Below are 14,361 nucleotides of genomic sequence, written 5' to 3'. Positions count from 1 at the left end.
TCAGCCAGGTTGAGTCTTCCTGAATAATGGATGTCCCTTGTTTGTTGCTGCTTGTTTACTCTACTGCAGTGAACCGTGATCTGTAGTTAATCCTCATTGAGCTTTAGTTACAGTAATTCTTACGGCTTAATGATTAAAATGCATTTAAAAAAAAAAACAGGCCATCGCTAAATGTATCCCGGACCCTCGGGCAGTACTTCTGCTGGTTCATTAGGCTCGGCTGCTTATCAGTGCATTGACTTTGTCCAATGTACTGGATTTCACACTTTGCTCTTATGGATCCCTGGGGGTACTTTTGCAGTTTCCAGTGGACATGTGGAAAGATTAGCTCAGCTAATTAAAAAAAATACTGAGGATGCTATTTGCTTAAAAACTAGAAATCTGCATTGAGTCATCTGTAACATCAACACTGTGGCTATCCGAGGGAATGAAAACTAGGCGGCAAGGAAGTAGAGAAGTCTCAGCAGTTTAGACAATATGTTGATTTATCTATTAGTTGATGGCCAGATAATCAATTGGCGACTATTTGATAATCAAATAATTGTTTAAGTCATTTATTTAAGCAATAAGTCAAACTTTTACTGATTTCATGCTTCTTAAATGTGAGAATATTGATGCTTTTCTCAGTCACACAAGATAATACACTGAATAGTTTTTGATTTTTGGATTGTTGATCAGATAAAACATATTTCTTGAAGACGTCACCTTGGGCTATGAGGAATTACATTAACAATTTTCTGACATTTTATTGACAGAACGATTAAATGATCAGTCAAGAATATCAGCTGCAGCCCTACAACAGTGGCCAAACAGTTCATCTCATCTGACCAGAGTACCTTCTTCCATATATTTGAGGAGTCGCCCACATGCTGTTTGGCAAACGTAAAGTACAGGCTTTTTTTCAGGCCTCTCATCCATAAAGCCCAGCTCTGTGGAGTGTGTGGCTTAAAGTGGTCCCATGGACAGATACTCCAGTTTTGGCTGTGAAACCTTCCAGCTCCTTCTGGGTTACCTTTGTTCTCTTTGTTGCCTCTGTGATTAATATCCTCCTTGCCTGGTTCTTGAGTTTTGGTGGGTGGCCCTCTCTTGGCAGGTTTGTTGTGGTACCACATTTCTTTGATTTTGCAGTAATGGATTTAATGGTCCGTGGGACGTTCAAAGTTTCTTTTTAAAGCTTTTAAAACCCAACCCTGATCTGTACTTCTCCAGACGTTTGTCCCTGACCTGTTTGGAGAGGTTCTTGTTCTTTAGGGTGGGCCTACTGCTTGCTTGGTGGTGTTTCAGACTCTGGGGCCTTTTGTATCCAGGTGTAGATATACTGAGAACATTTGACACTTAGATTGCACACAGGTGAGCTAACAAATTATGTGACTTCTGAAGGCCATTGGTAGCATCAGGTCTTCTTTAGGGGCTTCATAGAAAAGGGGGTTAATACATATCCATGCACCACTTTTCGTTTTTTTATTTCATGTAACCAGTTTTGACTATTGTGTGTAGGCTATCTATTCTATTTAAATTACAGATTAAAATCTATCGAATTACAGGTTGCTGGAGTGTTTTCCTCTCGAATACCTGACCTGCCTGTGGATATTCTCATTCATCCAGGTCATAGTTATCTCAAGGCAATTGAATCGAACGCAACTGGATTTGGTTTTGTTTTAGAATACCTGATCTGTTTGCTTCACTCCACAAAGGGACGATTCATGAAAATATGGACTCCATACCTCCGTTTCTCAAACTACTCTCAACTCTCAAACCCACTTGCGAGCATTTTGGTTGATTGACTTATAGACACTGCACCTGTTGATTGTACTGCTGTTTTGAATCCATATCTAAATGTTTAGTCAATTTTATTCTTGATGGTTTTGCACACCAATGTAGCGCTGAGCTGTTCGATGTTTTTAAATTCAACAAAAAATGGAAAATGCCAAGGGGGATGAATACGTCTTCAAGGCGCTGTATCTATGGGTAACTTATAATAATAGGTCACTAAAAGTAATGCACAACCAACCTAAACATGACTGTTCAACTGTATGAAAAAATACTGTACCAGTATCCACTTTTAAATAATTAATGGTGTTGGATAACATCCTGTTTAAAATCAATTCAAATCAACACATTTGGAGCATGGCAGGTGGGGGTCAATGAAGGGGCACTGGAGCTTGTCTGACAGGCCTGTAGGGGTATGCCTGACAAAAAGAAAGGTTGGGGATCACTGATTTAAACAACAGTAGCCTGCCTTGTGTCTGACCTGTCGACTGGAAGACTCCGGGGTTGCACTGGCAGTACCGCGAGGCAAACGCTTCCATCATACGGTCGATCTTCTGGGCTTCACCTGGCAAACGGAAACTCCACAGAAACTGCCTACAACAGAGAGAGAAGAGGAAGGGGGTTTAATTTGTGATGCCACAGGATGCACATGATTTAGATGTTGTACATTTTCTCTACTTAATATTTGGGTTAATTGTTCTGCTGACCGTAATGCTTGGACGAGATTGAGGTCTGCAAACTCATGCAGCTCCACAAAGGCCTGCAGCACCTTGATGTTGAAGTCGTCCCTGGTGGAAAAAAAATACAGATGAGACAATCAGATTTCCAGTATCTCTAAGTCATTCCTTTTTTTTATAGAACAAGAAGATCATCCAGAGAAGATGAGCGATAACTCTAATCACAATGTCAACCCAGATGAGAGGGTGGAGAAGAACATTTTTCCCCCATGAAAGAATTTCTCAACCTGAATTCCTGTTTCTCAGCATTCCTGTCATGTTTGTGCCTTTATTCATACCGGGCGCTGAGCGTGAAGTCTGGAAGCAATTTTAACAGCTGGCCGATGTTGAGTGTTTCTCCATCCTGAGGGGGTGGGAGGGACGGTGCGTTCGACTGATGAAAACAGCAAAAACCGAACCCACACAGGCTCCTTTCTGTCAGAGGTTTATTTGGCCAGTTGGAGTTTTTTTTTCTTTGGAGGAAAAGTCAACAGCTGCTCTGAGGCTGCGGTCACGGCTTCTCTGATCATGTTTGTTGAACATCAGGGGCCGTGATCCTGATCCCGTAACGTCTGTGTGTTGTGTATTGTTCAAATGAAGCCAGGAATTTTCAGACTTTTGTGGGGTTTTTGTGGAGAGACATTGTGGAAAAGGTTGAGAAGATTACAGTGTTGGCTTACAGGAAACAAACAACAAACTTGTATTGCAATAACAGTCTTGGATTATTTGGACGATGACTTCGGGGCTTTTCTTCCTCTTACAAGTACACTGGCATTTGCAGCCAAATAAAATGAACCCTGTCCTATGAGGGATATACATATATACGGTTATTGCTATAGGTATTGTTATTACAAAGACACTTGCATGCTGTTTGTAAAAATAAAACTGTATATATGTGTCTCAGTGTGATAACGGCGAGTGTACAGTATGTGATAAACAAACCTGAGTTATACAGGAACAATACACAGGTCTGTTCCGGTAATTTAGGAGTCAGTCATCCACTCCATCTCCCGCTATCTATCCTCCTCCCGGCTATTTTTCCCTCTTCCTCCTTTCCACGGGTCTCTCGCTCTGTTCCCCTCCTGTTTTATCTTCATCTCCCTCCCTGCTCAGCGTGTAATGATAGGTTCCTGCTCCTTGCATAAGCTCAATTAGTGATAATTACTGAGTGTAAACCCTCCGCCTGTGTTAAGTGTGATTTCCACTGGGTAGGTGGCCTCTTTGATGATCCTCCGTGAATAAAGCCCATTGCCGGCAAGGAGTCCCCAGAGTCCCCCCTCCCCAACCTTCAGCCCCGTTCACAATGTGCGAGTGTGTGTGTGTGTTTCATTGTTTCTGCTACCGTCTGTTCATCTGCACCTGGGCTCAGGTAAGATAATACAGGGTGTAACTGATGTGATTTTCTGCATAAAAAGAGTTCAAACAGTGCTGCATTTTTTTCAGGATCCTCTTTTCAAAATTATAGTATGCTTATATAATATAGTATGGATTATACGTTTTATAAATATATAATCATCCTCTCTCTCTATATGCACTCTTTAAAAAGAGAGCACAGTTTTGTTACAGTATACAACAGTATATAGTGTATAACACAACTGGAGTATGATGCCAGCCTCAGAAATGCTTCAGATTCTTATTTTCTCTGTGACATTTTCTCGTGACATTTGTGCCACTAATCACTCGCCGCTGTTTCTGCTTTGTCGATCAAAGAGTGTGTCTAGCCTGTGATGTTTTTATTCTTAGATCTGTTGATTCAATTAATATTTCCCTCAGGCACAGCAGGTAGGAATACTCATGCGGACTACTCAGATTTTTTCTGTATATTCTTAACAAAGTAGAGCTAGATCAATGAATTGGGCAGGTCAATATCAGCCAGTACTGGCTTATTACAGATGAACAGATAATGGTGTGTGAGCTAATAAAAAATGCAGTATATAAAAACTTTGAAGGATCCTTATTAAGAATTTTTATGTGAAAAAAAAGCAGATTGGATGATACAGTTTGACTGTGGCTGCTGATTGCACCATGAATTGTGGATCGCTTTCAACTGCTATCTGCCTCGTCTCCAGGTCCGATTCACAAAGAGATATTGCGCTAAAGATATTAGAGTGCAGGCACACCCATTCAGTTTTACAGCTGATTGCAATTTGCCTTTTTTGCATCTGATTGCAATTATCCATGTGGCAAAGTTTAAATGTTGCTTTTGCACCAAGAACACAGGAAGCAGAGGAGAAAAAAAAGACGAGCTGAAACTTTCAGACTGCGAGCAACCGACAAGGCCCCGAGGCATTCCTCAAAACCTCAGGTAAGTGTCGCACACTCTGGCTCCATATGAGCCATATACACTCTGCGACACTTGTTTTCTACAATCAAGTCTTGTGCCAGTGATCAGCACCTTATTATAATTTTTGGTGTGCATTAATGTTATATTTCAAAAAAGGGATTTCAACGTAACAAAAAGAAAGGTCTTGAATTTGGGATCCTATATTAAATTGATTAAATTTGGGACTTAGTATCCGGATGTGTCAGTACCCTTCAGTTACGACCAACTCTCTGAAAAGTTTCACGACCTTTGTGAGAGGGGCCCATTTTGCACCACATGTATGCACACTGCCAATTCTAAAAATGTGCAAATATAACAGGAGCACCAAGACATTTGGTATTATTTGCATTTCAATTTTTGCGGATGTGTTTTGAGAATTATTCCTTTTTGTCTTATTTGTGCAGGTTTGCCAGTGGGTGTTCAGAAAAGCAAATATAAGAACTGGATATAAGTTGAACTGATTATAGGTTGAACTGTTGCTGTGTGTTTTATCAGCTGAGGATAATGAGGAGCAAAATGGATGCATTATTTATGTAAGAAATAGCACAGATGATTAAAGTCCCATGATTTTCTCAGGATATGCGTTGCACACATATTTCATTCATATGTGTTTTCCAAATTATTATCTCAAATTAAAAACAGATGACTGATAAATCAAGCTGTGGTTTTTGTGCCTGATAAATTTGGGACACTAAACCTTTGATGCGCTCGCTCTCTCTCTCCTGCAGCTCCCTTTCCTGGTTTTTCATGCAGTATGTTCTGTCCCTGTTCGCCTCACACAGTATGTTTGACTATCTAATCTCACCTTCAGATAACACCATACATCTCACCCGCTGCGTGACTTCCTTTCTTCTTCATTATCCAGCAGTCTGGCCGGAGATGTGAGGGGCTGGATGGCCATTTTATTACCAGTTATAAGTCTACATGGGTGGACTCTGACAAGACACCCGCACTGACTTAAAGATTCATGTTGGGGGGGCAGTCATGTTCTCCCTCATTAATCAATGAATCCAGGCCATAATTTCTTTCTCTAATCACAGAGGGAGCATAAATCTCATGTAAGGAGGACTTGATAGATGCTCTGCCTCACCGCTCGCCCAAGTAGTCTCCGATGACGGTCTTGTTGAGGCCCTCGCCTTTGTAGAGGAACTGGGCGATGTCTTCGGGAGTGTGCTGGAGGAGGTCGTTCTCCAGCAGGAACTGGATTCCCTGGAGAGGAAAGGGTGAAAACAGGATGGTTGTTCATCTCAATCGAGGGCAGATGATGGGAAATGACAGGGGTTCATGGCTGAGAATGGATCGCTCTTCACACCAAAAGAAAATTACTCCTTTCAAGGCTGCGGAGACAGTGGAAGATGTTAAAGGACACGTGTTACCTTCTTTGGATCCATGTTGAATTTTTTCCTGCCCATCGCGATCTGTTTATTTCTCTGGGATGTTTTACTGGAACACAGATGCAGAAAGGTAGAGATTTAATGAGGGTTACTGTCACTTATTTACCATAAACAACACTGAAAATAACAGATTGTCAGGTACCTGAATGTCAAAAACAACAATATACTTTATTTATAGTCACAACAGAGAGTATTATTTCCTGAATCCTGCCACATCTGTTCTACCCATTATATGTGTGTTCTGAAAAACATATGCACGGAGACACCTGGCACGTAGCCTGTACCATGACTGTCATTATTTGTTTTATGCTGTTGGTTGCTGTGCATACACTGTCTTGTCAGTAAGTCTATATTTTACCTATACAAACACCCGGGTAAATATGGCAACCTGATACTGCTATCAGACCCTTACAGCTGTGTCTATATCAGCCTACACCAACTGCCTTTGACGTCTTTGAGCTAACATGCAAATCCCAAACTCAGCTAAGACAGAGGCAATGAGTCACATAACAGCCATAACTCTGGCGGTGGCTATTTATGACTGAAGGTAAAAACCTGTGTACGTGTTATTTAACGCAGTAGAGGTTGTGGAGGTTATATTCTGTATATTTTTTTCCGTGTATGTAGAGATTTTAGAGACATAAGGAGCAGTTTACATCCTACAAATGAATGTTGCTCACGGTTTCATGATATACATTTACTGCTGCCAGTGTGCTGATGGCCCTGAAACAGCATTTAGGCCTAGGACACATGCTGCATCTTTTTCTCAGAAGGTCAAGCGCCGGGTGCTATTCTTGTGCCTACTTTCAAGAGCGTGGAGGAAGGTGAAGGTTGCGCCTGACGTTGCTTGGCAACCCTAACCCACTTATCAGAAATCCCAAGGTTCGGAGCTTATATTTTTTTCAGGCATTGTTTTTTCAAGTGTGTATTAAATACATTCAGTGGGACAGATCGCAAAGCTCTTTGTAACCGTGAACTGACACTATCAACTTCTCCTTCAATTTTTTGAAAAAGGTAAAATGTGCAACGTCATACCATTAGAAATAAAAGTATTGTGGCGCTACAGAGATGCCCCAGCATTTCTATCATACTAGAACATTGTAAAAACTGGTACTGCTTTGGCCCTGGTGTCATCATGTTTCTAGTTAAGACTTTACAAAGTTCACTTGAACAATCTAATGCAATGCAATGCATCAGCTCTGCCTAAATTCTGCCTCTATGAAGCTTACTCATCTACACACAGTGTTGTCAAGCCACTAAGTGCTTAATAAATTCTCAGTTATTGATGTATTAGAGATGTAAACACTGTATACACTACATTGGTGCAGTACGACAAAGCATCTCGACTTACCTTTCTCCAACACAGGTCAGCTGCTCGATCTCTGTCATGACCTCTGCTATCTCAAACTTCAACCTCTGAGAGAAACAAGTGAGAAGGTCAGTTTCTTTCTTTAAGTTCAAACACCTTCTTAAAGTTCAAACACGATAAAGTAAAAAAAAAAGCTTTAAAGCATTAAAAGAAGAGAGAATGAGCCGTCCAGTAAGCAGTGGAAAATGCGTTACTTTTTATGAGCAAATTGGGTGTGCAATAAAGTACTGCAGGTGTATTTGCATTACTTACAGCATGCAAATAGACCTACTGTACTGAAGTAGATAGGCAAAATAAATTAAAAGGTCAGAAATGACTAAGTAACAAGTATATACAGTACTCCAGTTTTACATTAAAGCAGACCTATTATACTTTTCCTTATTTTGTGTCATATATACAGTATAATGTTACAATGTCGGATGTTCATATTGAAGATGGCCAAAGTTTTAAATAATGAGTTGAACATATGTTAAAGTAATCTATGTGAGCAAAAACTTCAGGCTTCAGACTGTTGTACTTTGGCCACAAGATGACATCAGGTCATGACGTATTTCCTTATATGGTCATCTGCTCCAGGCACACTGCTGCAAGTGTTTACATTAAGTATCCTACACTAGCCGGCAGCGGAGGTAGTAACAGCGCTGAATCGTCTGTGTAAAAGGGACAAGGTGGGCAAGGTGGGTCCATGGACTTAATGGGTGTGACATTTGTAAAACATGTTATGTGTGCAACCCACTGGCAGGAGGGTTAAAAAGCAGCTGGCAGCAGTTAGCAGCTACACGAAAAAAGAACAGCAGCCGAAAATGTCCAAAAATTTGGAATCTGGAGCTCCCTACCATCTGACCTGATTAACTGCCATTTAACAAATAAATGGTAAATGGTTGTTATTGCCACACTATTGCCAGTGTTATTGTTTATAAAGTGCTATCGACGATAATGTTATATGTAACTGCAGACATGGATGCTGTTGTGTTACACGTTACACCCATAACACCTCTTTGCCTCCGGAACGCTTGTGACATTGTGCTGCAGTTGTTTGTTCCTGTATAAAAAAAAGCAAAGGCGGCATATTTAGGGGACATTGTTTGCTGAGCTTTTTTCATGAGGGGGTCTTAAAGAGACAGGCGCTAAATCGGAGCATCTCAGACACAGGGTGAATGCAGGTGTTCCATCACAGACAGTTTGAGGAAAATAAGGTGTTTTTTGAACATTCAAGCAGTAAGTTGACATGTTCTGGTAGAAACCCCAAGTACAAGTATGCCCCTGAAAATTAACAAAATAGCTCTCCTTTAAAATGATCTTTTAGCAATATAGTACATGACATTTATCAGAAAAACTATAAACTATGTAACGATAAAGCCCGAATGTATCCTGTTCTTTTTGTATATGCTCATATGTACAAACACACACCTCAATATCATCGAGCAGCTCTCTCTTCCTGCGTCGGATGTTTGAAAGCTCATCCCTCTCCTCCAGGGACAGATCCTCAGGAACTGAAACACATGATGGAGAAAACAGAGCAGAGCTTAGCTATCATTTGTACACAGGTTGCATCACTATAACCACTCAGCTCACTGCACATGAGAGAAAACAGAAGTCTATTTAGCACCTACACGTTCTTAAGGAGTTCACATCCAGAGATGGAAAATCGGAAAAGGATCATCCTCCTCATGTGGTTAAGTGACAGGGCTGCTACTCAACTGACTGTTTCAGCTTGTTCAGCTGCAGCAACACATATCAAGAGCCTGCATGTTCATCTTAATTAACTAGAGAAAACGAGAAGGCGAAGGGTCTTAATTATTCCACTTGAAAGTGTTTTACCCCTCTCCTCCGCCTCCACTTGGCTCAGGGGAATATTCTATTAATAAAACCAATCCAGATTAAGTTTTCTTTCATTAAAAGTGAATTTACTAATTTAACACGGCCTACGACCCTGATTCCCGGGCTGTGAGGGTTTCAGAGCTTCCGGCGAAAAGAGGGATAGATGACTCGCTTTCTGTTCCGTGTTTCCTCCCCCTTCTTTTCCACTCTGTCTTTCTGTCTCAATCTTGTTTTCCAATCTTCTATCCCACTCCTCTCTCTCTCCCTGTGTTTCACTCTCCCCCCACGCACACTTTATTTCTCAATTTTCTTCATCTTTCTGCAGAACAGCGATTCTGAGCGATCTCGCTTCATTAAGCCAGCTTAGAGGCAGAAAACGCAAATCTCTCAACTGGAAAATGGCACATCTAATATCACAGTCGCAGCTTTGTGCCTACATGTTGCCAAAGGAGAGATATATAAAAAAACATCACTTGTTATTTTCCCTCACAGGCAGGAAGCAGCGCCAATTAAAGTAAAACAAGGTCACTGGGCTCAAGAGGAAGCATTCAGCTGGCTTTTAATTCAACAGCTTGTAAAAGAGTTGCGTTCAGGGGAGCCAAGTATTGTTATAGATGGTATTCAACGCTGAGACAAAAGGCGTTTCCTAACCTAGTTATGTAATCCTGAAGCACCGTGATGAGGGTCAGGTAAACAGCGGGAGACACGGCTGAGGGATTTCCTCTGGGGGTGATGTTTTTAATAGACAAGAGAAAGAGGGGGATATAAATGCACAATGACTGTGCATCTGAAAATAAAGATGGTAATTAGGATTGCTGGCTTCCAGCTACCTCACAGCACTTATGCAATGGGCTACAAATGTGAGCGCTCTGGATGTGGCTTTGAAGCCAATTAGGGCTCTAACAAAGTTTCAAGGCTGTTTTACACAATTCTTTTATCTTGTAGGCCTACTTGAGGACTGCTTTTTGGGTCTGTGCATGTGTCCTATATATATCTCAAACACAACAGGAGTTAACCTGGGGGACACAAGATCCCAGGAACAGTGCCTGGGTTTGAAGCCAATTTTAGATTGTGGTCAAATGTAGAATTGCAACTTCCAGGTCTGTCATGGGATGCCATGACGCCCAAAAAGGACTTTTTCCCATAGACTTACATTGTAAAAGAGATATCTTTAAATCAATGGATAAAAATGTTTTAACATCACAACCTCCGCACAATGACTGGTTTCCCCATTGGGATTTAACACTTCCACAGTCTAAAAGAGCCGCATATTTAAATAATTTTATCCTCATTCAAGTTAGCTGAGAGCTTAACCGGAAGTTAACCACCCTTTTATTGTGCACTTCCTCTGTGAGCCCTAAGATGCGGAAGATAAGAAGGTAATTTCATTTCCAATTTCCTTGGAAAACAAGCTTTGGGTGCGTTCTGAATCACATACTTTTTCTTTTGTACAGTACATACTGTTGCACGCAGTATACACACAATCAGGACATGCTATCCTTCATAACATTGTGCCAAGGTCTTTGACCCTCTTGCTCATATATCCGTTACCTTGGAGATAAAACAAAATGCTATTTGCAGTTTGCAAGAGACGGAGATCAACACGGACAGCAAAATTTTAAGTAATAACTGCATATATTGTAGATTCTAACATGTTATTTCACACCAGTAAAATTAAAAAAATATTTTATATTATGTCCTTTTTTTTGTTGGTAATCTTCATTATTATTTTCTTCACTTAAACATTAATATTCCTATAGCCTAATTACAATTCAACTTGTCAACAGTCAATTGAATGTGCTGTCATCCTTCATTACTGCTTCTGACAGCTGTCAACAAGCTGTCATCTGTCCTCAGCTCAGTCAATGTGACGTATCTTTTGCTCTGCAGAAGACTGTGAGTCAGAAATCCGACGGGATCCAGAAGGACATTCTGGTATTTTTGGCATACTGCATTTGACATACCATGAATTGGGACATATTCATCATGTTCATCTGGCATACTAAATAGTGTGGTAGGCTGGGTACTGGAAGTTTTTTAGCTCCATGCTCCGCTGAGCAACTCTCATAAGAATGAACAGGGCCCTGCCTTCAATGCCGTATCCAGTTCTCTTTATACATCACTGGGGGGGAGGAATCAATGCATTGTTGCGCTGGGTATGACATTTTGGGAAATACTCTTATTCGATAGTTAGATGAAAAATTTATGTCAATCTTATATTTGTCCAGAAAATATAAGGCTGGAGCCAGCAGCCGTTTAGCTTAGCTTAGCATAAAGATTGGATGTGGGGAAGCAGCTAGCCAGGGTCTGTCTGAGGGTATGAAAAAAATCCTACCAGCACCTCTAAAGCTGACTTATTAATATCTTGTTTGTTTGATTGGATTCTGCTACTTTCAGATGGCTAGCTTAGCTTTTTGTCTGTGCTGCTAGTCTTTCTGCTAAGCTAAGCTAACTGGCCACTGACTGCAGCCTCATATTTAATGGACAGACATGTGAGTGGTAGCTTATCAATAGACCTTTTCACAGCAGACATTTTCACTTGTCATAGTAGTTAAACTAATATCGTTATGGCTCGGTGCCGTGAAGTGTTAAAGTGACAGTGAGCCATCATGCACGATACCAGCAACCTGAAATGCAGTCATTTTAAAAGTCACTGATTACACCTTTCCTTTCCCTTCTATGATGAGTCAAAATGTCTGCTGTGAAGAAGCTCTATGTTCTCATCTATCTCTTAGCAGGAAAGGAAATAAGGGTATTTGTGGGACTACTCCTTTAAACTCACTGGCAAATGAGGGCATTAAAATGAAATGTCAAACTCTTTGACTCAGATACAACCAGTTTCATTTTGACAAAGCCTGAGGGTCGATGCATTTCCTCTCTTTGTTTTGCTGGTTAAAAAAAGACAAAAAAGTACTTGGCCTGAGGAGACACTCTAATTAAAGGTCAGCATTTTAAACCTCAAAAGCTCATTTTTGCTGCCACTACACTGCTCATATTTTGATAAAAATAAGAGATTACACATTTTGCTACTAAATGGCCCGAGGTTTGAGCACATGATTATTAAATTCATTCATGAACTGGTGTGACAGAAAACAAGCATATACCAGACTATATTTTGCAGAGCTGAAACACCACCTAGCGCCATAATGCTCTGCGCAAACATACTAAACTAAATGGTGAACAAGGTAAACATTACCTGCTACACATCCTCTTGTGGTTAAATTAACATAGCTTTGTCATTGGGAGCATGTCAGCACCACTGTGCCCAGGACAGCCTCTCTCGCTGCTAGCAAGGCTGTAGACTCAAACAAAATGTCAAAAATACATTGGTTCTTGCTTCTTAAATGGGGAAAATATGTGGTATGCAAAAACGTTAAATATCGAGATAATGATATTTCTTCCTAGGCTGTTCCCATGCACTGTTTGTATGTTTTCTTACGAAAGAAATGCACCAATATTAGTACATATCCTGCATAATCATGAGCCAGTTACTAATGTATAACCTATGCATATGGAAAGGCTACACTCACAAGACTAATGTGCTGGCATGAGTAAAGAATAAAGAAGGAAGCAGTTGCACTGGGAGGCAGGTTGGGGTGGTGGATGGATCACAAAACACAGGATCTTCTCACAAAGACTTTCCCCAGGAAACCAGTGTTTGAAACCGCACTCTCCCTTCCTACAGCAGACGTCCACCCTGCATCACTGCTTTTTGGTTTTGCACCTTCAACACCGCCACAACACACCTGACACACATCCATGCATGGCTTTCATTACTGACTTTGACGACCTATACACTCCATTGTTTAAATCAATCATAGTTTCATAAATTCTGGTGGTTTTAACTAAATCTTTTGTGTGGACTTCCTACTTGTTACATTCACTAAGCCAGTTTGTGACCAATGGCGGCTCATCTGAGAACACCTCCGTAACTTAACGTTGATTGTGTTACTTTACATTGTGTACATAACATAATTCGTGGTGTGCTACATCGTAGGATATCATACGAACCTTTGAGTGTACATTTTCGGAGGATATCATATCATATATTGTTAAATGAGGATACGTTGGACTTGTAATATACAGATATTAAAGTGTATTCAGTTCTCCTGTTTTGCAACATCGTGCTTTTTGAATAAAAAAAAAAACAGGAAATTATTCCAACATTCTTTTATCAAACAAACTGAACACTGAGCTAAACACAAAAGGCACCAAAGAATAATGACAGTTAGATTTTAAAGTGCAGTTTTCTACTAATACTTTCATTCAACTAACTCATAACATCCCTTAGTGCAGTCTACTGGAAGTTGGCATTGGGATCATGACAAAAGAACGATATATTGTGCAGCTCTAATAAACTTTCTACTAATACTTTTTGGTTTTGAGCTGATGCTTGGACAAAGCAAGCATCTGGAATATGTTAAAGGAGCTATATGTAAGAAATCTAAAGCAAATAGTCATAAAATCCTCCTAATATGTCACAGAGACAGCAACCGGCAACAATAGTACAGCCAGAATATTCGCATTTAAAAAATTTTTTTACAGTCCGCAAATCATGTTTANTCTGTAGGGGAGGGGGGGCGGACATGACTCGCGGCAGTATTTTGAATTTGAGTGCAGTAATCGTTTTGGCACATTCTTACATACAGCGCCTTTAATTTGTGATAAACAATTTATATTTTCCCACCATTGACCAAACCATTACCAACAGTCAATAATAATCAGCAGATTAATCAATAATCGAAAAAAATCATTGGTCACAGCCCTAATATTGGGATTCTTCTTTGTCTTTTTTAATATGTTGCTCGGAGGAAGATGATGAGCAAGCAACTCCATGTTTTCCAATAGCCTGAGGCCATGCATTAGCTAATGGAGATGTCCACTGGCTGCAACAATGTGCATGATTAGAATCTTAACTCATTACAAATCTAATGAAAAGCAGAGGATGCTCCCTTTAATAAAAGCCTG

The 14,361-nt window shown here is 40.4% G+C and overlaps 1 protein-coding gene across 1 annotated transcript in view; it reads right to left on the bottom strand.

Annotated features, from left to right (window-relative positions):
• The window catches only part of LOC126399551 (cytohesin-3-like), a 46,788-nt gene that overhangs the window by 16,966 nt on the left and 15,461 nt on the right, over positions 1 to 14,361 (bottom strand). Inside the window, exons 2-7 of the mRNA XM_050059585.1 lie at positions 8,983 to 9,065; positions 7,555 to 7,619; positions 6,186 to 6,252; positions 5,900 to 6,018; positions 2,478 to 2,558; positions 2,252 to 2,364 (exon numbers count right to left, since the gene is read on the bottom strand). Of these exons, the coding sequence (XP_049915542.1) occupies positions 2,252 to 2,364; positions 2,478 to 2,558; positions 5,900 to 6,018; positions 6,186 to 6,252; positions 7,555 to 7,619; positions 8,983 to 9,065 (528 nt within the window). The remainder of the gene's footprint in view (positions 1 to 2,251; positions 2,365 to 2,477; positions 2,559 to 5,899; positions 6,019 to 6,185; positions 6,253 to 7,554; positions 7,620 to 8,982; positions 9,066 to 14,361) is intronic.

The sequence above is a fragment of the Epinephelus moara genome, chromosome 13 (assembly GCF_006386435.1).
Source record: "Epinephelus moara isolate mb chromosome 13, YSFRI_EMoa_1.0, whole genome shotgun sequence".
In the NCBI taxonomy this organism is placed as follows: domain Eukaryota; kingdom Metazoa; phylum Chordata; class Actinopteri; order Perciformes; family Serranidae; genus Epinephelus; species Epinephelus moara.
The sequence above is the reverse complement of the archived record's forward strand: the minus strand, read 5'-3'. Positions and strand labels throughout refer to the sequence as shown.